Source organism: Betta splendens, chromosome 16, assembly GCF_900634795.4.
Source record: "Betta splendens chromosome 16, fBetSpl5.4, whole genome shotgun sequence".
In the NCBI taxonomy this organism is placed as follows: domain Eukaryota; kingdom Metazoa; phylum Chordata; class Actinopteri; order Anabantiformes; family Osphronemidae; genus Betta; species Betta splendens.
In genome coordinates this window covers 17,368,296-17,390,158 of record NC_040896.2, presented here as the reverse complement: position 1 = coordinate 17,390,158, position 21,863 = coordinate 17,368,296, and the positions used below count along the sequence as shown (strand labels likewise).

Sequence of the window (21,863 nt, the reverse complement as noted above, 5' to 3'; positions counted from 1 at the left end):
GAACAAGCATTTTCCCACTCACCGTCCCACTTGTCAAACCCTAAAAAGCCCATATAGCTCCGTCTCACAGCACCACTCAAGGGAGGGATCTGTATTTACAAGAAAGCACCACCAGCACATGAGTATGTGAAGAGGTTTGTGCTGTGGAAAGGTGGAGAATTGAATTTCCACTGAAGAACAGCCACAATGAGACATACTTTCCATTGCCATCAACAATGGTCAAACGCTGCCAATGCTGTAAATAGTTTACAGAACACCAAGACAAAATAGAAAGACATAAGCACAGAAAACACAGGCCCGTGCATTGAAAAACAAAACAAACACCATGAGCACGGATGGAATCGTGTACGCGTGTAAACCTGTGTACGCGGCCAACGTACACAAAAGAAATTAGTTCTCAGTTTTCTCTGTGTTTTCACTGCAAATGTTTGATGGCCTAAGCCAAACAAAACCAGGAAAAACTGTTTTTGTTCAATCTAGGAACAGTTTACCTTCACGGAAAGTTTATGTTCCAGTGAAACTCTCGGTTTCTAATAAGAGTGTACAAACTTATCGCGTTTAAGCAGCTAACGTTCTGAATCGACCCCATGTTTCATACTAGCATCTCATGTTCTCCTCAGGACTGTACTGTGGGATCACACCTGCAACCAAAAAAAAAAAAAAAAAACAAAAAAAAAAAGTGGTGTGATGTGTGGGAGTTTATGAGTCACAGAGCTCCATTTTTACTTTCATTTCATCATCTGATTACTATAAGATCAAAGAATAATCTCCAGCTTCCCTGCCAGACACACACTCCATTTCCTGGTCTTCAGCTTCACTCTCAGATCTTCTGGGAATTCAAAAAACAGCATTTCCGTCCAGCAGGTCACCGACTCATCAATTTAGAAGACACGCCTGTTTCACAAACGTATTCCAAAGCTAAAGTCACACATAATAACTGCTGCAAATTCATAATCATTTTGATCGTAATCATGAACTGAATTTGACCTATGACCTGTAACATAAACTCTACTGTAATTATTTCATCAGGAAAAAAAAAGCAAATGTTCCCACTCATGAAGGCTGGAACGACATAAGTTTCTGAGGATTAGTTCAACATTAACCACGCAGAGCTTTATTCTTGTCACCAGTGGTAACTAATGATCTCCACGACTTCCCATTTCTTGAAACATTTACAGGATGTCGCAGGTTTATCAATCGGCCAAGTGATTTGTGAGTCGACTTTTGAGAAAACAGAGCGAGCCATATTAAAATCAGATTTGCATTTGGCTCCGCAGAGCTAAACTGGAAGTGAACCCTATGATCTCTCACCATAGGAGCCATGATCAGGGCAGGATGACAGCCAAGAACAGTATTTATGAGAAATACTCCGCCCTCGCATTACTATAAACCGGTCTGTTACTGTAACCAACATCGGCTGGCCCCATATGAAGATCATTAACGGTGACGATGGAGGGGCTCTGGCTTCCAGAAATAGACACACCAGTCTCTAAATCTTTGTCAACACAACCGCACATAAATGGAATCAGTCACAGAAACTGAGTCTTTTGTGCAGGTAAGGTAAAAACACAAACACGGGCGCCTCCTCCGCCTCACCTCAGTCTTTTTTCTTCAAACGAAGCCACAGACCGTCTTGCGCGGACACATGCACTGTACAGTACCATCACATGCAAGCAATCAACATGCCTCAGATGAGCAAAACACGGGGCAGATGTAAAGCGAGGAAAATTCCTAAATGCTTGCGTTCAACAGACAGCTGACCACGAAAAGTGGCTGATTTATGATTTTCGAATTCTACATCCTTCAAAACAAGTTACTTCAGTCGCAAATGCCTCTGCTATCAACATAGCAGTAAATCTAAAATCAGCAGATGTCTCTTATCCTGTTTTTCAAAAGAGAAAATAAAAATGTCCGACATCATCAGCTGAAGAAACGTCTGTGTATCCAGTGCAACCAAATTAGAGTTACAGTAGGATGTGTCTTTGTAGGATGTGACTTACATATGTGCCAGTGGATGGCTCTCCAGGGGGCAGGGACCCGGGACTGAGGACGGGCGAGCTCGCTGGGCTACAGAGTTCTGGGAAGGGGTTTGGGATGGCTGGGAGCGACGACGTCCTCAGCTGCTGCTCCTCCACCTGCAACCTCCTGGGCAACAGAAGAAGGAGGTCATAACGTGGGTGAAGCAAAGTCTGAGGTCGTGACCTGGAACAGTCTTAAGAAGTGAAGCAGAAATGAGAGAACTTTTAAGACAGGCCTGCTGACACATTAGAAATGTGCAGGAGGGAGACGGAGAATTAATAAAGCATTGCTGTACAGTACTCAAGCTCATGTCTGTTTCTGTCTGATCTGCCCATAATGAACTGTCTAGCAGCAAGTGGAAATCACAGGCCCCCGCAGCCTGCTGGCTAATTTTCTGCAATATTTATCATGCATCAATATTGAATAAAGACATCACTTTAAAGAAGTGTTTAAATTAGGTACCTACAGTCTAAGCTTGTGGCCCAAAAGCGAAGTGATGAGTTGACAGTTGGTCATAAAGTTTTCAGGATTGAGTCATTATAAAAAATAAAAGATGGGCAGGTCGGTTTGTGAAACTCTAACTCGACAGAGCTCAGAGAACTGAAGTAGAAGACTCTGTTAGTCTCTTTCTCTATCGGGCTCTGTCTCTGCACAGAACCCGGCGAGTTCAAAAGGGAACGGGCCTTTTGATGTCGTCTCATCTGAGCTTGAGAACAGGGTTATTCAGAGGTCGTCCCTGAATAATAAGAACTTCGGGGCCTGTGTCTGTGAGCTTGAGGGTGCCTTTGAGAGAGAGTGAGAGAGAGAGAGAGCGAGCCCATAAGACAGAATACTCCATTACCTGATCATCCCACCGCTGTTTGTGTCAAAATGCTCCAAAGGCAAATAATCGGAGCTGACAACAGCTCCACTGTGACGGTGCGCCTGTATGTATGCAGCCATAGTGTGTTGGTGTCCAATACACACTCCTAAACCCTCAGGCAAAATACGTAGTAGCTACTTGTAAATTAAGAGAGGCATCTGCACTTGGTGCTAAAATAAATGTGATATATTTTAGCTCTCTGCTGCAGATGAACTAAGTTTGAGAAAAACTGAGTGGGACAAGGAGGAACGGGTCATTCAAGGGCTACAGATGGAGTCTGGAGGAAAGGCAGCGCCTCATTATTTAGGAGAGTACAGTGTATGTGTGTGTGTGTGTGTGTGTGTGTGTGTGTGTGTGTGTGTGTGCGCACCCACCTCACAGCGAGGATGTGCATGGGCTGGGACCGTCTGAGGCCGGTTTGAGAAGAGGCCACGGAGGAGGACGACGACAGCGGCTCTGGGGAGAGGTGGCTTGGTGTGTGTGAGTGGTGACCCTGCCGTTGCTGGTTGTGTTGTGAGCAATGATGAGGAGGAGGAGGAGGATGATGGTGGTGGGGTTGGTGTGTAGCGGAGGTCTGTCCGTTGTGCAGTAGTGGGGTCGACTCCGTCTGCTGACCACCACAAGTAGAGTAAAGGCTCTCGAGCGAGGAGTTCATATCATTTACCAGAGCCTCCAAGTCCACGTCATCCTCTGGGAGGAGGAAAAGAAAACATCAGTGATCTACAAAAGAAAAACCTTAACGTGACGGGTTTTTACTACATTTCTGACACACGGGGACTTTCCTTCATTTGTATTTCCCTGCCTGGCCACAATTTGAACCCATAACCTCAGTTTGCGCCACCTTTATTTTCAAGGATACAAAAAAGGAGGAGGAGGGGGACTCATTTGCTCAACACACACACACACACACACACACACACTGGTAACCAGTTTTGCCACAGTGCGTAATCAGCAGGTCTATCTCGACTACACACATTGTGTTGCGAGCTAGGTACAAGCACAAACCTGCCCACAGAACCTTTACAATCTAACGCGTGGGGGCCACAGTGAAGGCCTTGTGCTATGAGCCTCTGCTGCACAAAGAGTCTCAAACTAAAGGCAGGATTATTTTTAGGCGAGATGCATCATGTGGAAAACAGTAATGCACTTAAATTATGACGTGAATGACAGTTGTTTTATAAGCGAATGACTTATTAAACAACTTAACCACTAGGGGGAGACAAGCTCTTAATATAAAGCTCTTGAATTGAAACCTCAAACAATTAATGGGCTGATATTAACATTATTAAAAGAAAGAAGATTTTTGTAATAAAGCAAAGAAATACACAAGAAAATAGACAATCGGCTTTTCGGTAACCATGACATTGTACTCTTTGTATTTTTGTATATAAATATTTCAGTGACGATGTGGTTTTATTTTACTTTTATTGTGATAGGACGTTAGATGCGCCTTCAGCTGCACCACAGACGACTTCCTCTCGGCTCAGGTCACAGAGCAGCTGACAGCTGGTGCCGTGAGGGTCACGCCTCTCTAAAGCTGTCAACTGTCCCACTGCTCCATCGAAAACACGCACGATGGATGTCACGTTAGAACACCTCTGGCCAGCCACTGGCACGACACCGCTTTCCAGAGATACACAAGATGAATCTTTTCAAACATTTTAGTGTGAACAAGAACAACATGACCCACTGGTTTGGACGCTAGTCAACAATCCAATTCTGGACGGAGCGGCAGCGCCGTTCCTTCAGCTGCGACGGCCACGACTGCCTGACTTCAAACCCAAGTGCTGCCTTTGAGGAGCTTTTCCCGAAAACGTGTCAGGTAGCTGTATCGCAGGTGCTTGAGAATCGCAGGTGGTTAATCTGTAGGTATTAATAGCGGCAAGTAAGCTGAGCAGCTACTTATAGATAGCCTGGAGAGCTAAAGAGCTATATACCAAAAAGGGCACAGGGTGGATACAAGGCCATCAGCAAGCCCAGGGAAAGAGCAAGATCAGCAGCAGTAAAAGCTAAAAAATAACTTTAGTCATAGTTTGGTTTCACCTGACAAAAGTCTTTTCAAGCACTTCTATGTTAAAAGTCGGGAAAATTCCAAATCCGCTCCCCAGAACACATTATCTGCTCATCATCCGTCACTCGTTAGGTGAGACGCATGCCCTCGGGCCAGCGAGAGGGAATACGTTCCCTGACCTACTTTAGCCTCAAGAGGGGCAACCGTCAGAGCGGCTCGCGTACAGACAGACAGACAGACGAATGCAACACAAAGCCCGAGCGTGGACGCAACATTTGTGACTCACGATCAATTACGCAATCGCGAGCTACCTTTGCGTGTCACAATCAGCCAAACAAAAAGTACATGTCATGCGCCCAGGAGTGAGGCAGGGAGACGGCGCGCAGACAGGCACGCACGTACGTCTTAACCAAGTTAACCCACTACCATTGTTCCTTCTTTGACAGGGAGCACGGGAAACGCAGCTTATCCCAGATACTGGGCCCTGGCAGGCACAGCAGGGAACGTAAACACCTTTATTTATGCGAGCCGAGCGCAGAGCGGTCACGGCACGCCTGACCTTATATAATATTACAGCCATTAATTAGATCCTCCTAAAATATCACAGCAGCTCAGCCAGCAGGGAGCACACAACGCTACAGATGTCGACAGGGAGAACGTACAGTTGTGATGCACTCCAGCGCACTGTAGACAGCACAATATGAGCGTTAACGCGTGAAGTGTCAAACACTGCACTGACTGTTAATGATACACCGTTGTATCACATACAAATCCAAAAATACAGTCTATCCGCTTTTTATGCAGCTAGACTGGAATCTCCCACGACTTCTTCTACAAACATGCATTGAAGAACTGGAGTCATGCTTAGGATCTTTCTCCAGTGGGAAGGTCCATTGATCCTTATGCTGACTTTAAACTAATTCACACAGTGGTGATGCTCTGGAGCTCGTTTATATTCCTTTGGCACCAGAAACCTGCAAACCACCTCCCTTCTTCACTGCAGACAGGATGCTTCGACCAAAGTTTACTTCCTCCGGACATATCACTCATCCATAGGCTTTTAAAAGTCCCAAAGAACTCAACAAAACTGAATTAAAATCCTGGCTTATTTATGAGTCTAATCATATTTGGGTATGCGGTGGTTTTGGTGTTGGAGTCTTGGCATGGAAACATTAGTGATTAGTAAGTGGCTCACTGTGCAAACTGAAACCTCAGTACCTGTTGCCACAAGTCTTGCAGTCACTCAAGGGTTTAGCTTAGTTTTCTCTGCCATGTCCATGGCTGCTCCTTTCATTGGAACATTAACAGTCCTGAGATATTTATTGTTCTTGTTTGATTGGTTAACAGCTGAAAGTTTAACCCCTTAGTTAGCAAAAGGGGGTTGAATAATTCGGACTTACAGGCTTAAACCAAGGGCTGCCTCTAAACACAAGGCCAGCAGAGGGGCTTCTATTCAACTGAATCAGAGGGAGTATAGTGTAAGCTGTGATGGCAGAGGGCTATGACTACTAACGAGATCAGGCGCAACATGAGAAGTGAGGGTGGGCAAAGGTGAACAGAGAAGAACATAAACATGGGGACGGAACCACGGCCTTCAGGAAGCATTGTGGAAAGATAAGTGTATGAAAGGAAAAAAGTGGTTTCGTTGTTGTGTTGGGGAAGCACAACAATGTGAAAACACTATCCCACTTTACACAGACAACTGTGGGTCGGATACAGGGTTAAGTTAAAGAATTCTGACTTGACAGACCGACGTGTCAGACTTGCATCATCTGTCAAAATTTTTGTTTGGATAAACTTTGTCAACACGCTTGACATGTATCTTGCAACACAGAGCACAATAACCGCTATTATGTGACTTATTAACGAGACTACTGTTAGTCTGTGTGTGGAGCATACGCCCATGTGCATGTTCCTGTGACAGCTCTGTCCCGCTACAAAGGCATAACTGGAATAACTGGAGGTGGGAACGTCATTTCCATTTCCTTGAGATCATGGCTGAGCCATGCAGTCACATCGCTGCACTGCATTGGTACCACTGAGGGGATTAGTTGCCTAGCAGCTGGCACATATACACAAAAAGTCCATCTAGTTCGTGATGCTTGCATCTGTAGGGCTGCATCAGTTCTCACTGACTGGATGGAGCAGCAGCCACGAGGACCTATTAAGTCACTGAGGCTTTGATGGACATCTGCGTGTGGGTTCTACCTGACGATCAGGTGTTTACAACAACATACATGAGACCAAGTGACCGGCAGGGTGCAGTGTTTGTAGGTTGGTGACCAATTTGTTCTACTATTCAGGTCAACCACTCAAATCTGCCTGATGGACAGATGGAAGGTGAATAAGCAGGTTACCAACAAGGTTAAAACCAAACAGAAACTGAGCCATATTTGCACTTATCAGTAATGCTGCACATACAAACATCTCTAACTCTACTGTGATGTGGTGTCATTGGTGGGTCTGCTACGGTCTGTGAAATTGGTGACAAATACAGAATCTATCTAAATATCCATTAAATTGTAAATTGTCTGCTGAGTGCACCTGAAGAGTTTTAAGATGCTTCAGAGAAGTAAAGTGAAAAAGAGGAGTTAAAAACTAAAGCCAGATGAGCAACCGTAACTTAAAATATCTTAACAGTGTATTCTACGCTGTTCCTCGGCTAAAATCGTCTGCACTCTGCTTCTCCGGTCCTTCTGGGCTCCCTCCATCCCGGCTGATCCTAAAAAATGACAATGTAATTTCTGCTCCATTTATTTCCCATGCCAGGGCCAAGCGTTCCAATTCACTCAGTGAGTCCTCGCAGACTCCCCGCCCTTACCTCCCATGCTGAGCCAATATTGTGCTTAAATCTCATGCTCCGATTGTCATGGATGAACCCTGAATGGCACAATTAGGTGGACAGCATAATTAAAATGGCACCCTGTGTGCCTGCAGATCGCCCTTTGAACTGCACAAATGTTTACAGCGGAAGAGACCCAAATATAGATTACGCCCTTCTACACACCCGCTAGCCCAACAGTGAAACAAACAGCATCCTTACTGTACAGTATGTTGCTCCGGGTCAATTTGTAACTTATGTAAATCCATCAGCAGACACTAGTGAAAAAACTAGTGAACGTTGAAAACTAACCTTGATGGCTAGGAGAGCTCCGATTGGCTGATTGCTGGAAGCCTGGACCAATGAGGTCCGCTTGTCTGTGATTGGAGGAACGGTCTATGTTGTCCTGCTGAGGGAGAACGAAGCAGAAAGAAGACAACAAAGAAAAAGACAAAGGCAGATTAACAATATATATTTCTTAGAATACATAAAATTATTTCAATTAAACAATTAACCAAAAGCCTCAAAGAAACTATAACAGAAGCAACTCAAGAAAGACAAAAGTCAAAAGAAAAGAGGGTCAGTGAATCAAATACCCATTAGAAAAAGTCTGATGAACTTATACATCGGCCCACAGCGCGAAGACGTTCAGGTGTGTATCAGAGCAGAGAGGCCTGAACCGGGTCCCACTTTGACCTTTGTTACACATTCTACACACGTCTTAGTCACAGCAAAACAGTTCGCTATCAAACGCAGCAGGAAGTCAGTGTGTTCATAGGATTATTTGAGTTGGACGCGTTTCTCGCGGCGTCGGAGGAGGACAACACTCGATTATCTGTTGCATGAGCATAACAGCAGCAGAAGGAACAGAACGTACCGGGGCGGACGACCGGGCTCAGGAAAACACCGCTACTGACGCCGCGTCTCTCTTACACAGCAGACCTCCTCTGATGTAACGAGAGCTGCCGCGGCCGTTCGGCCTCGTTTATGGCGGCGACAGACGATGCAGGCAGAGACGGATTCTATTACACTAGCGTTTTCAATACGATATTAGGAATTTTGTTTGCGTGCTTGTGTCTTTGCCTCGTTTCCAGATGTTACAGTGGTTAAATATTGGTCTCTCTCTGCTTTGCCCTATTCAACTATTTTCTTTAATCTTGCATTTGATACGTTTTATATCCAATTCCCACCAAATAGTCCACTGTGTTATTCTTGAAAAATTATAGCAGACATTAAGGAAAGTTTAAAGCAATTGTACTAACAAACATAACAAGCGTTTTGAAGTGAACCGACTCACTGTGAGAAAAAACCTTGATGAATTCCCTTGAGATGCCGCCATTCTTTAGTGCAAGGCTTCATTTGGATAACGTGGCGATGTGCGATCAACGATCTGCCTGCGAAAGCTTTAACTTTTGTGTTCAGTCATGAATAAATCCTCAGTGGTTCTCCTTGGCGTCAAAACTGGTGCCTGCATTCAGACTGAACTAGATATAACTGGACGTACACTGTCACCGGACATAAGTCTGTGCGCCAACAGCCCCCTCTTCTATACGAAATAACCCAACCGCATCCAATCGTTACATTGCATTGTCCCAACGCTGTATTGTCCTGAGTTCCAGACGTTATGGTTCAATTGGAAGGAAAAAAAAAAAAATGCGAGGCTCGCATGGAGAATAGAATGACTAAACATCTACCGAATCACGCGAGTTGTTCTTTTGACATAGCGAAGCCTGTCAGCACACACAGTTTAGAGATCCAGCTACCAGACTGTGACAGATCCCTACGCAGTCACTGAGACGCAGTAAACGCTGTGTGTGGGGAAATGAATTAACACATTCACACTTTACATCACACATTTACCTTAACGCAAAACGAACCTCTTTTTATGATATTTCTTTGTTTAATCAAACAGACTGTTTCTCCCTTTCCTTTGGTTTTTCCCCCACATCTTATTTCTCATGTAACTTTCACACAGTGGCAAACACACACACAGACATAAAAACACACACGTGTTCTATAAGTTCTTTAAGAGGGGTCAGAGCAGGACCGAGGGTAGGCCAGCTTTTGACAAGTAGCACATAAGGGCCTTTTCATACTGAAGAAGTTGAAAGGAACTTCAAATAGGAGGGTTCAGCTTTTTAACAGGGGGTCAGGGGAGGTCAGAGACAGGGTTAAGCCAATGAAAGCAGGACAGACACAAAGCTCTACGGGCTGGGCAAGACTCATGTCAAAGCTACACCTTTAGAGGAGGTCAGCCCGAGGTCATTATGTGCAGGGAGTCAATCAAAATTAATACTTGACCTGCTGAGGCTGCTTTTGGCCGCAAAAGGGCGGCTAAGAATGAACTCAAACGTCAGTTTACCAGTATGACATGCACGCAAGGTTCCATTACGTTCGTCGCCAAAGTAACACCAGGCATTCTCAGAAAGCTTTAGACAAGTGAATCTAAGATCAAGGGATCTGATCCGCGCCACTGTCAGATCATTCCTGCTGACAGCAAAAGAGGATAGTGCTGTTACAACATGGATGAAAGCAAGACGGCAAGCGTGGAGCCCTCGCTTAATTAACCAGAATGAGATCAGGAGGGCACGCTAACGTCTGCTCCAGTGCTTGGATTATACGTTTGTTTACACTGCCGCAAATCAGATTCCGTCACGAGTTATTTAAGTAAGTTATTTCCTGTTCTCACAGCGTAAATAATTTAAACTGATTGTAAACTATGATTAGGCTACAAAGTAAAGACTTCAATCGGCATCAAAATCATAAACCAAAGTTAACTAAAAGGTTCAGCTTTGAAAGGAAATGTGCATGTAAGCATTGTGTGGGTTCAGACACTTTCTGAAGGTCTTCCATAGGTCCTCACTAACTCACCGCCTCCACACAATCATTTGAAAGGGAGATCACAGGAGCCTCAATGCCCACACTCCCACTGACCTGTGTTTTTGGAGAAATACTTACGAACGCTACGATTAGTGAGCGCCCAGGTCTGCACAATAAACTGGAATATAACCACTGTACTGCGGACAAATAGTGTTTTAATCTGCACATGCTATCGTTTATTCACCAGCCACGATTATACAACAGAAACAAGGACAAAGAGGCAAAATAATCCCACTGAGTTGAGCATGAATATTATCTCCACTTCAATCTGTTTTGAAATGCCGCTTCAGTTTTATCAGGGAAAATCTTCCATAACCCAGGAATTTTCACACTGAATGAGTTTTCTCATTCAGCAAGTCAAGGTACATCTGTTATAGCTGAATGCTTCGCAAACAGCCGGGCGACTCTATCGCTGTGTGTGTGTGTGTGTGTGTGTGTGTGTGTGTGTGTGTGTGTGTGTGTGTGTGTGTGTGTGTGTGTGTGTGTGTGTGTGTGTGTGTGTGTACATCAAGGCCTGTGTACTGGAACTGCAGGGGATCCACCTAAAATTCAAAATTATTTCACGTTTCTTTATAATGTGCAGTAATGAAAGTCTATGTCACATTACTTTACTTATACTTTTCAGCTGTGAGGGTGTGTTGGGTAAAGTGGAGCAGTAAAGCAAATAAGCACACATGCAAAGTGAGGGAGACTATGCATATTTGCATTGCTCTAGTTTTACAGTTTACAGAACAGTAACAGAGATCAGTAGGGATCAGCAACATTCAAACCAGTGTCAGGAGAAGCCTGCACCAACAACATAGCGGTCCAAGGAAGAACCACCGATCATCCAGCTTCAGGCTCTCATGAGCCTGGAGCCTCCCTATGGCCTGATAAATTACTGTACATGTTCTTTTATATCATAGGCAAAAATCCAGGCCAGTTGGTCTGGACGCGCTAGTGTAATCTGATCTATGGCCACCACACCTTCCAACGTATAGATCTTAAAGGGATATTCTGCTGTCATCCTAGGACTAGTCATTCTGCAGTTGGCTGCAGAATGGAACCTACACAAAATTAGCCAGATGTGTTTGTTAAGTGTACATCATTTGCTGTTTCTAAGTGGGTTTCACCTCAGCCTCCACCCAGTGCTAATTCTCTCTGCTTCTATTTTTGTAGGCCAATTGTCAAACTTTCAATAAAAGATATGACACCGTCCTACAGAACATGTGGGCAGATATACTAAGCCATAAGCCATGGAGCAGAAATACTTGTCTTGCAGTCGATCAGGTCCGACTCAACTCTGCCACAAACACGAGTGTGCCAGCGAACAAACACACATGGAAGCTCGTCACTTTAAGCGGCGATGACCTAGGAGACTTGAGCAGGGTGAACTGTGACCTCTCTGAGCTCTGAGGTGAGTGGTCACAGATGAAGTCATGACCCAGATAATGAGCAGACAACAGAGCGGCTTCTGATCAGGCTAATGAAGCCACCGCCCCAATGAAAACATTTAGAAGGCCTCTGCTCTGCGAAGGCCGGTGTCAATGTAGAGCCACTAAATCAAACAGGCCCAGCTCAAGCTGACATAGCTTGAGCTATGATACAGAATGTCAAATAAACACACCAGGCTCTTTTCTTCTGTGCTGCATGCAAAAAAAAAACCTGCATTCATGATTTAGTCTAATCTGAAATTTAACCTAACAAACTAAAATCTAAGAGATAAAACTGACTGCTGTGCTGAATGTGGTCACATATAGTAAAAGGCGCCTGAAGGTTTATTATAACCTTAGGATTTTTATTTTGCGTCAGCAGCAGCTTCCTCCCCGCTACTCTGGCATGCACACCATTGTTTCTCAGGGTCCTCCTCCTGGTGAAGGGGGGGTCATTCTTTTTCTGAGACATTACCCCGGGGTTTCTTATGATCTCTAGGCCCATTGCAGAGCAGGCTTCTGGTGTGATCTTTGTAGGCTGAGGACTACTGGTGAGCACAACAATGGTGTTCTCCATTTGTACACAGCCTTCTCTGCTATTTCCTAGAAATTCTGGAACCTACTACTGCAAGTACTTCTTGGATGGTTTATTGTTTCGCTCCAGGTAAAACATAAGAATAAGGTGCTTTCAGTTCAGGTGCAGAGTTCTGCAATCCCATACCTAAAAACATCTCCAAAGGTTTAATTTAGAAAATGTAAGCTTGCGTTGCTTTATAAACAAAAATCTAGCATTTAAATGTGTTAAAAGTAATGAAACAGGAAGAGGCTAATTGTACCTGATAATTTGGATGATGCAAAAAATAATCCGGACATCCGGCCACAGCCATGGTTTGGGTTCGTCGGCTCTTTCGAACAAGTCGCCTGTTTGGAATCGGTTACCACAGAAGACGGACACTGAAGAACCTGCACAGGGATAAAAGCAGACACACAGGTTAACGGAGGAAGGCGAGAAGGTCCAAGACAGGAAGCAGAGGAGGTTGACACAAGGCAAGTTGAAGTTCTGAGAAGACAGATATAGCGCAGAGTACTTCTTAACCCACATAGACCCAAAGTAATCAACACCAACAGGCGACAAGGGAGGAACCGTCATTCAGGAATTGTGAAGCGTAGGCAAAAGGAATGAATCTTATTCAAATACTGCGACACGGATGTACCTTCTGCAGCTGAGGGTAACATTCGTATAATGAACCATAAAAGAGTTTGGTTGGATAATAAAAGGCTTCAATTTGCAGCTCTACAGTACATTTGTAGAAGAAAAAAAAACGTGTCTTATGAATCCCAAAGAGGTGAGGCACTTCTTTCATACTACGTCCTCCCATCTTTGCTCCTTTGATGCATTACACTATTCTGACTCTTACCCCACCAGTGGCCTTCACATACCACCACCATACTTTAATCTCACACCAATAAATTATTCAAGCGTGTGCTGAGGTGCAATCTGTCTGCGTTAACACAGCTTTAAAAGCTTCTTTTGCTCTATGAAGCCTTACTCCTGGCCATCTGTGGGTCCGGACGACCGCAGATTCAACAACATGGCCTTCAGCCTATTTGAACTTCTCAAAGTGGGTATCCTAATAACCCGTAGCCGCTGCTGTCGCTGAAAACCTGTAAACACGCAACCAGAAATATACTGCGGGCACCTCTCCAGGTCTTAAGTTAGCCCCTGGGGGTAAATTTGGAGCCAAGCAGCACAGGCTCACAATAAAGATGGTCTTTTTTGCCACAGTTCATGACCCCCGTTGGCATTTTAAAAATATGACCGGCCATTTTATAGACACCTAATATTATCTCGTGTTTGCACCAGCGGTTTTGAGCGCGCTGCCCTTGTGGCTGTGCGGTGTTTATATTTGTGCCCCTTCCCCCTTTTACACATACGTCTGCATGCGTGTGCATGTTTAGATATGCGGCACATGTGTGTCTGTGCTTGAAGTTTCTATTTGCGGAATGATTTGGTGTTTGAGAAGCTTTAGTTGTGTGTATTGTGCTGTCTGCAGTACAACAACGTGATCGCTTTGTCCCCAGTAAAAACATTTACTGCAAACTTTCAAAGAGGATAAAAGCTAAAAGGTTTTTTCCCTTAGTCTAACCAATGCAAAAGCATCACGTGAAGTATGAAATGGGTTACAATGCGCTGTGAGATGCACTGTCCAATAAATTCCCTTTATCTTTCTATTATGGCACGCAAACTAACTTCACAGCTATAAACTCTGCAGCTTTACACTTGTAACATGTGGATTATCCTAAACACTGCATCAGCTGATTAAATAGCAAAACCGATGCTCAAAAGGTTTCCCTCTGGACTTTTAAATACCTGAAAGTATAAAAGCCTTTTTTTTTTTAAAATTCCTCAAAAACTGGGCCTTCAAATAATGACGAAACTGATGAATGCATTCTAAATAAAAAAGCTTGGCACCATGATGACTAGGGCTGCTGAAAGGGCTTGCTTGTAATGAGTGTGTGTTCACATTACTCCGTGTGTGTGTGTGTGTGTGTGTGTCTCTCTGGCATGCAAGGACAGCTCGTCATTTACACATTATTTACAGACACACAGTTTACAACAAAACCAAAACAAATTAACATCAGCCTAAACTCTCAGGGCAGCCCCTCATTAGGCACCACCAGACTTGCTGACTAGCCGTGGATGAACTGTGTGCCTATTATATTTCAGGAGTCAGGAGGTTGTGTAAGAGGGACAGGAGTAGGGTTGACCTAACTAACTAGCCGCTCTACCCTTTTCCACGTCACAGGTGTGAGTTCTGCGTCAGCTGGGCACGATAAAACCTGGGAAAAAGCTCAGGCGTTCCACGCGGCATTAAACTCCCTCCTCCCTCCCTAGAGCCCACACGTGACCTTTGCTGACTGATATACTGACCAAACACACATGCGACACTATCAAAGCCATTCCGCTGAGGGGATTAGACTTTCTCAGAGCACTTGGACTCGATTCCTTCCACTTGAACAGGGTACTGAAATGCCCTCAGATGTTGACAGTGCACCACTAAGAGGGACTCTGAGGTGAATTGACTGCAGTGGGATTATTAATTTTTGTTTTTTTTGCTTTTGGGTGAATTTGAAAGTGTGAACTTCAAACACAGGGGATCATGAATCATAGATTCTCTCTAGGATCGTCTTTAGGGAGACTTCAAATACTTTATTTCATGAACACAATGAATATTAAGTTAAGTTTAATTTTAACCATGTGTAGGCCAATTACACAAACTGCTTTACTTCAGGTGGTACTGTCCATCACGAGCACAATGAACCAGGGCAGCACAAAGTTGTACAGTTAACCATTCAGAATGTGTACATCCGGTGCTACATGGAGTTAGCCCAGGGGTTAATGTGTAGATATGTGCTTACATCTCAAGGGTCCAGCTTTAACGTCCCTGGGTGATAAGCCCTGCAGAGAAGCCAAAGGTAAGGCTTGGGATCACCAGAAACCTGGGCTATTTAAAGTTAAGCCTAATTGAAACAGAAGAAACATTTCCCTGAACACTTCTCCTCCTTTACACTGTGGTGGATCAGTGTCTGTCCGGCTCACCAGACCAATGATGGATGTTAAGACGAGTTTGGAGGCTGCATACTGAACAGTAGCAATGTAAGCGCACTGATGAAAACAGGAAAGGGCCGCAAAAAGCAACCTCAGCAAACTTCTCACAAATGAAGAATATACATTTAGAAAATGTTTATTAAATGCCATTTTGGTTTTAAATAGTCATTACTTACTAAGACCACAGTTTCCTCCCATATCAAATAACATGTTATTAGGTTCTTTCCCCTTCCTCAAACCCTTCCAGCTTGTCCAATAAAAATACCTAGAGTGGGAAATGGAAATTAAACTTTTAACCTCATATGCTGTACGTGAGCCAAAGCTGAAATAAATGAAAGGCTCATGAGCTGCATTGCCAAACAAAAAAAAAAAAAAAAAAGTTGGATTAGTTTTAAACCTTCCTGTAAGTTGGTCGACCTGCGTCTGACCATCTGCTGGACTGTGTCAGCCTGACACAGAGCCACTTCTCTTTCATCTAGTGGTCTTCAATGAGACAAACACGCAGTAGTCCGAGTTCACAACACTGATTCTGCTGATGCCAAAGTTATTAGGCGTTAAAGGTGAAATATCTGAACTAATCCGTAGATCTGGTTACGCCTGAGCTTCACTTCACAGAGCCATACGTTCACACAAAAAAAACCTGCACTGACACATTCAGCAGCCATAAAACAAATCCCACGCTCAGCAAGTGTCTCTACAGCTGAGCCGCACAGCTGTGTCAACTTTCCCTGTGTACATAATTGTAAAATGGGCTCATCTCAGTCAGCCTGACTTCAGCTGATTGGACTGGACACAGCTTAACACAGGTCTGTTCAGCGCTGCTCAGTCATCTTTGGAATGCAGAGCGCATTCTTTCCATATAGGGTACAGAGTGGGGAAAAAAAGCCCTGCGCGTTACAGTGGACCCCAGTCTGAGGTAGCAGCATGGACATGATTACTGACTGGGTAAAAAGCCTGGAGAGAAGCAGTATAATACATTAGAAAAACTAAAAGGTTGCATTTAAACAAACATCTATAGTTGTCCCAGAGGAGAAAACCTCACAGACAAGGATGAAACACTTCTATGATAATCCCAATATTAAGTAGGTTCTTACATTTGTCTCTATGAAATGAAATGCCTCGTGTTAATGATGGAGAAACAGCCCAGAGACACAGACAACGCAGCTGCAGGATGACACTTGGCTAAAATATGCCAAAGGCCTCATAAAAGCCACTGCTGCAGCCGGTGGAAGCAGGGAGTCTCTGCAAGGATGCGATCCAGTGTGTGTGTGTGTGTGTGTGTAAACACTGTGCACGCCTTCAACGCGACTTACGGCATTTCTAAAATTACCACCTGGGTTGGCAATAAACCTGTTAAAGGTTTGACTTGGCAGCGAAGCAGCAAATCTAAATCTCTCTCCCACAACCACAGTTGGCCCGAGGCCCCTCTCCTGCCCACTGGTCTGGGGGCTTCCCCAGATTTTTGACGGCTGATGGTTTTTGGTCGGGGTTTTAACGTTAGTGGTTGGTGGTAGACAGACAGACAGACACACAGACAGACACACACACACCTATAGTCGGTTCAGAGTAGCCTGTGCTGTGGTTTGACATTCTGGTGAAATGACTCATGGCGGCTGATGACCCAACAGTTCGTCTTCTGTTTCCCCTAGCTGCAACCAGCTGTCTCCTTTATTTATAGCTGCATTAATCAGTACTGCTATATTAACAATGGCCAGGACGTGTCGTGCGCGATTACAGGTTTCATCTAATGATTAGGTTCCATCCATCCATTAATAAAACGTTTAAGGGTCACCCAACCATCCTTCAAATCTTGTGGAACAATAGTTGTCTAGTTGCGCTGTATATGTTGTAAAGCCCTAAACCTCTTAACCCACTGCTGCCTCAGGCACCACGCCCACCATTCATCCAAGCTTTTCCACCAGCCTGCTTCTCATTGTCAACCTAAGTGCACTGTAACACCACTGTATCAACTACCTCCTCCCTCCTTTTCAAACCCGCGCCCCTCTCTTCGACTCCTCCCCTCCCCTTGTTCTGCAACGCTCCAGTCCAGAACATAAACAGGGTCTTGATTTAAGAAATGGCATGAATCCAACTCTGTGTTTGTGGAACCTATTATAGTGATTGTGCTGACCGGAACCCACCCCCTAGAGAGCGCTGTAAGTTATCAAAACTTCCTACAGACATGTGACCTACATATAAATGTAGTCAATGGTATAGGTGGAATGTTTGCTGTGTTTTCTACTGTAATGGGAGGTTGGGAACCGATTCTCACAGCCCCTTAAACAAGGATGTATAGAATGTTTTTCTTGCTTCTCAAAAAAATCTTGAATATGAACACAAGGGGAAAGGTTGAGTCTTAATATAGGTCAAACATACACAATAAATCATTGAAATGTCAATTTAATGCAGTCTCTCCACGGTATTTACAGTAACAAACAAAACTGACGAACGGTCAAAACATGGGTATTCCAAGAAACCCCTGAATGAAAACTACAATTAATTCGACTTCGTTCAATGAGGCTGTCAGTGTGTGTTTGTGTGTGTGTGTTTCTGCAGCAATGCAACGCACAGACAGAGCTGAACAGAGCATCTCTGTCTCCTGTTTTAATCAGCAGATTAGATGGTAGTCACTCCTCACTGGATGTGCTTGTTGCACATGTTGATTAGTCATTAATTGGCAGCTTTTATTATCCGAGAGCAGCAGCGTAAAGTGGAGCTATAAGAGAGGGCCTGATGTTATGCAGGGGGAGGCTGAATAGCCCCAGTCTATGAGAGAAAGGCCTTTTGGAAATGTGGACAGTGCCTAATTGGATGAGGATTTCACTGGACTGCTTGGGAGAACTGGTCTTATGCAATGACACTGGTGAATGGAAGGCTTGGGGAGTAATGGTGCCTGTGTACAAGTTGACCCAAATGATGACCCCAAAAAGGATACGTTTGATGGATTGGTCTCTCCTTTAAACCATTTTACTGAACTTGTTTGCAACACAGAACTTCTTTCAACTAATGACTGGGTAAAATACACAATGTCATCACATTAAAGCCTATAAAAAACTATAATCAGGTTTGGCATTGCCAATCTCATCAAAAGAAAAAATTCTAATCCCACGCAAACACAGCTCACTTTGTAAGTAAAACATTGCTGAAGGAAATCACGTTAGCAAGGACTTAACTTCTATTCCTAAACATGCGACAATTTTACTGAACGATCTACAGGGCGGGAAATGCGACCATGTACTAAAAAGTACTTGCATTTGCTTAAAAGTTAAGCATTTCCTATAGTTCTGCATAAACATAACCCAAAACAACAAACACGTGTGCCCAGTGTTTCAATGCGAGATAGTTCAAACAAAGACGGAATAACAAAGGTTCAAGGGTCTCTTTAAACTAAAGCTTTAAAGCGTCAAAGGTTTATAGACCGGAACTGGATAAAATTCTATGATGTAGTAAAAAGTATTGTACTTGACATTTGTACTAAACTAATTTATTATATACACACACACTAGATCATTTCCCAGCTTGTTTCTTTAACTGAATTTCCTTTACCTAGTGCTGGGACTATAAAACATACATACACATATATGCAGAGAGAGAATATTCACACATTTTCAAGCATCACAAGGATTAGAATGCTTTCATTCAGGAGAAGAAAATGCCTGTATTGTATCTGGGGAAAAGGCCCTTGTTTTTAATCACAAGGCGCATCTACTGAAGCCAACTAACCGTGGGTTGTTTTGATTTTGCATTACAGATTCTGAGATGCAGCTCAACTGAAAGAGACAGATAGAGATCAAGTCAGTGAAACTGGGAGAGGGGCCAGCGAACGGCCGAGGCAGTTGAGGTGGTGGATCTGTGGACAAAGAAACAAATGTGAACTGAAACACAGCAGCCGGAGATGAACGCGAGAGAATAAGCACATGTGACGTCCACGTCCGACGCATGCCGGTGCGTTCACACTGCGTTACCTGTGGTCCCTCAGGTGTTCGGTTACCAGCTGAATAAAAGGCAACATTCTTGCCTCTCGCACAGGTTTGGGTTTCAGTCACATTTGGACCGACACCAGGCAGTGAGAAACTCAACCCAACGTACACCGTGGCGGTTTGACGAGCAAGCATTACATCACAAGAGCGGTAAGATTTGGGTTTGTACAGGTCCATATTTACAGTACGAAGGGAGGGGGAAGAATAATACCACAGAGCTCTTCCTCTGGTGGCGGTTTAGGTTCTTAGAAATTACTTCACACACACAAAAAAAACATGATTACTCAGCAGTTATAGTTAAGGTACCAGATACATAAAGCAGTACAAACTGGACATGTTTGGCTTAACAACTAACTTGTGGTTAAGATACTAGTTCAAACAACACAAATGTGAAGATCTGTAAAAGGCCAAGTATGTGAAACCCGACCCAGAGCAGAGGATGTAGTAATAATACTCGATTGTGCACTCGAGTCCAAAATTAATCTTTAGCCAGACGACAAACAGCAGTACTAAACGTTTGGGTACAGAGGGTAAGGACTCATTCGGCGGCCATGAACCGTGCTGTGGTCCCATAGCAGGCTTGGGTTAATGGTCTCATGGCATCAGCGTGGGGGTATTAACAGCGTATAAGCCTAAACTGTCCAGAGCTCAATCAGCGCTGGCTGATGCAAGACCCGATGGAATGCTGCCTGGAGCGGGACCACGGGCTCTTCCACCGCCGACAGCAGCCCATGCGCTGGACCTGTCAACGTGGGCCTTTCGGGCAACAGCTGAAACTCAACGCGCGAGGATGCGGAAATGCACAGTTTTATTTATTTTTGAAAGTGAGCCTCACAATTTGATTATGCATTGAATCTCATTATACAGCGCTTGGGCTAAAAGCAATGAGGTTTGAGGAGCAGAAGCAGAGGATATTAGATTCTATAAGCAATCTCCAAACGACAAAATGTACATGCCTGACTCCTACAGAGAGCTAAGTATAACTTATTGTAAGTATAATTATGTGCAATATGAGCAGTCAGCAGCCTTTTGGCAGCCTGCAGTCTTGGAGAGTTCATGCCCCATCATGCCTGTGCTTACAGAGCATGGACTTGAAATAGCAGGACTGGTGCTGAGGGGGTGAACGAAACCACAGCTCCAACGGTCGCCATGTGCAGAGATGCAACCACAACGTAATTAAATGAAAGAAATTTAGAAAATAATGGGCAGAGGTCAGGGAGAGAGAAACCCTTCAAGTTCGAACAGAAGGGTCGAAGAAATCGTGGAACTACAACATGAAGTGCATAAAAAAAAAAAAAGTGCACATGTGAAGCATCTAAGTAGACCGGAGCAGAACAACTTGGTAGTTGGCCACGCTGTGTATTCCAGTTCAGTAACTCTGGAAAAGTTGCTGACTGTGCTCTGCTTGCTCATTTACATCATTTTAAAAAAAAAGGTTTACAGAGGGGCCAATATAGGGAATTTGAATTAATTTAACAACATAGAATCTAGCAATGAGGGGATGAAAACGCATTAAAACCACCTGACAACATCAATCCTTACCTTTATTCTGACATCCCACCTGTGAAACCAAACGATTGGTGGATCTGCCCGAGCAGCTCACACGATTTAGGTAGATGCAAACACTAGAACACTAAAAGCTCATCTCAGGATTTCATTGTAATGTGGTGAAAACGGAACACGTCCAGTGCTCTGCATTCAGAACACACGGGCCGACGTCGATAGTTCCCACACTCATAAATTTAGGTGCTTGTGGAACTTTCTGCAGAGACCACATGCAGCCAATAAAGAAATTGATCTGGACGAGTGCCCAAACGGGGCCGCGTTGCATTTAATGCCGACGTGGGTAATGGCTCCCACCCACCGCCTCACGTAGGAGACGTCGCCACGCAGCAGCGGGCCATTTGTAGTAGTGACCTGGGGAAAAATAAAAAAAGGGCGGCGGACGGATGGGCGGGCACGCAGCTCTGAACGCCTCCCCATCAAACCACGTGCACCGAGGCTCCCACTCTGACAGCTCGTAACCGCTCCAGGAGCAACACTCACCCCAGACCTGCTCGACAAGCGAGGCTTCTTTATAGCGGTTGAAAAACTGCACAACTAATTCCGGTTAACACAGGGGGGGGGGCCTCCGCAGACCCCGGAGCCCACTTTGGGAACCACTGCAGCGGGGCTACACGGGTGTATGTGCCTGGGAAAACGCCCCCCACCCCTCCTCCCCATCCTCCTCCAAAGCAAACGCTGCCAAAAGGACAAGGCGATAAAAGG

At 44.5% G+C, this 21,863-nt stretch overlaps 1 protein-coding gene across 5 annotated transcripts in view; it reads right to left on the bottom strand.

Moving 5' to 3' along the window:
• The window catches only part of grb10b (growth factor receptor-bound protein 10b), a 43,325-nt gene that overhangs the window by 20,667 nt on the left and 795 nt on the right, over window positions 1-21,863 (bottom strand). For 4 of the 5 annotated variants that reach the window (XM_029128688.3, XM_029128686.3, XM_029128685.3 and 1 more), the window contains 4 exons: window positions 12,842-12,968; window positions 8,026-8,122; window positions 3,256-3,571; window positions 2,001-2,145 (listed from right to left, as the gene is read on the bottom strand). In XM_029128688.3, the coding sequence (XP_028984521.1) occupies window positions 2,001-2,145; window positions 3,256-3,571; window positions 8,026-8,122; window positions 12,842-12,892 (609 nt within the window). In that variant the 5' untranslated portion in view covers window positions 12,893-12,968. The remainder of the gene's footprint in view (window positions 1-2,000; window positions 2,146-3,255; window positions 3,572-8,025; window positions 8,123-12,841; window positions 12,969-21,863) is intronic. The other variant, XM_029128690.3, reaches the window with a different exon arrangement.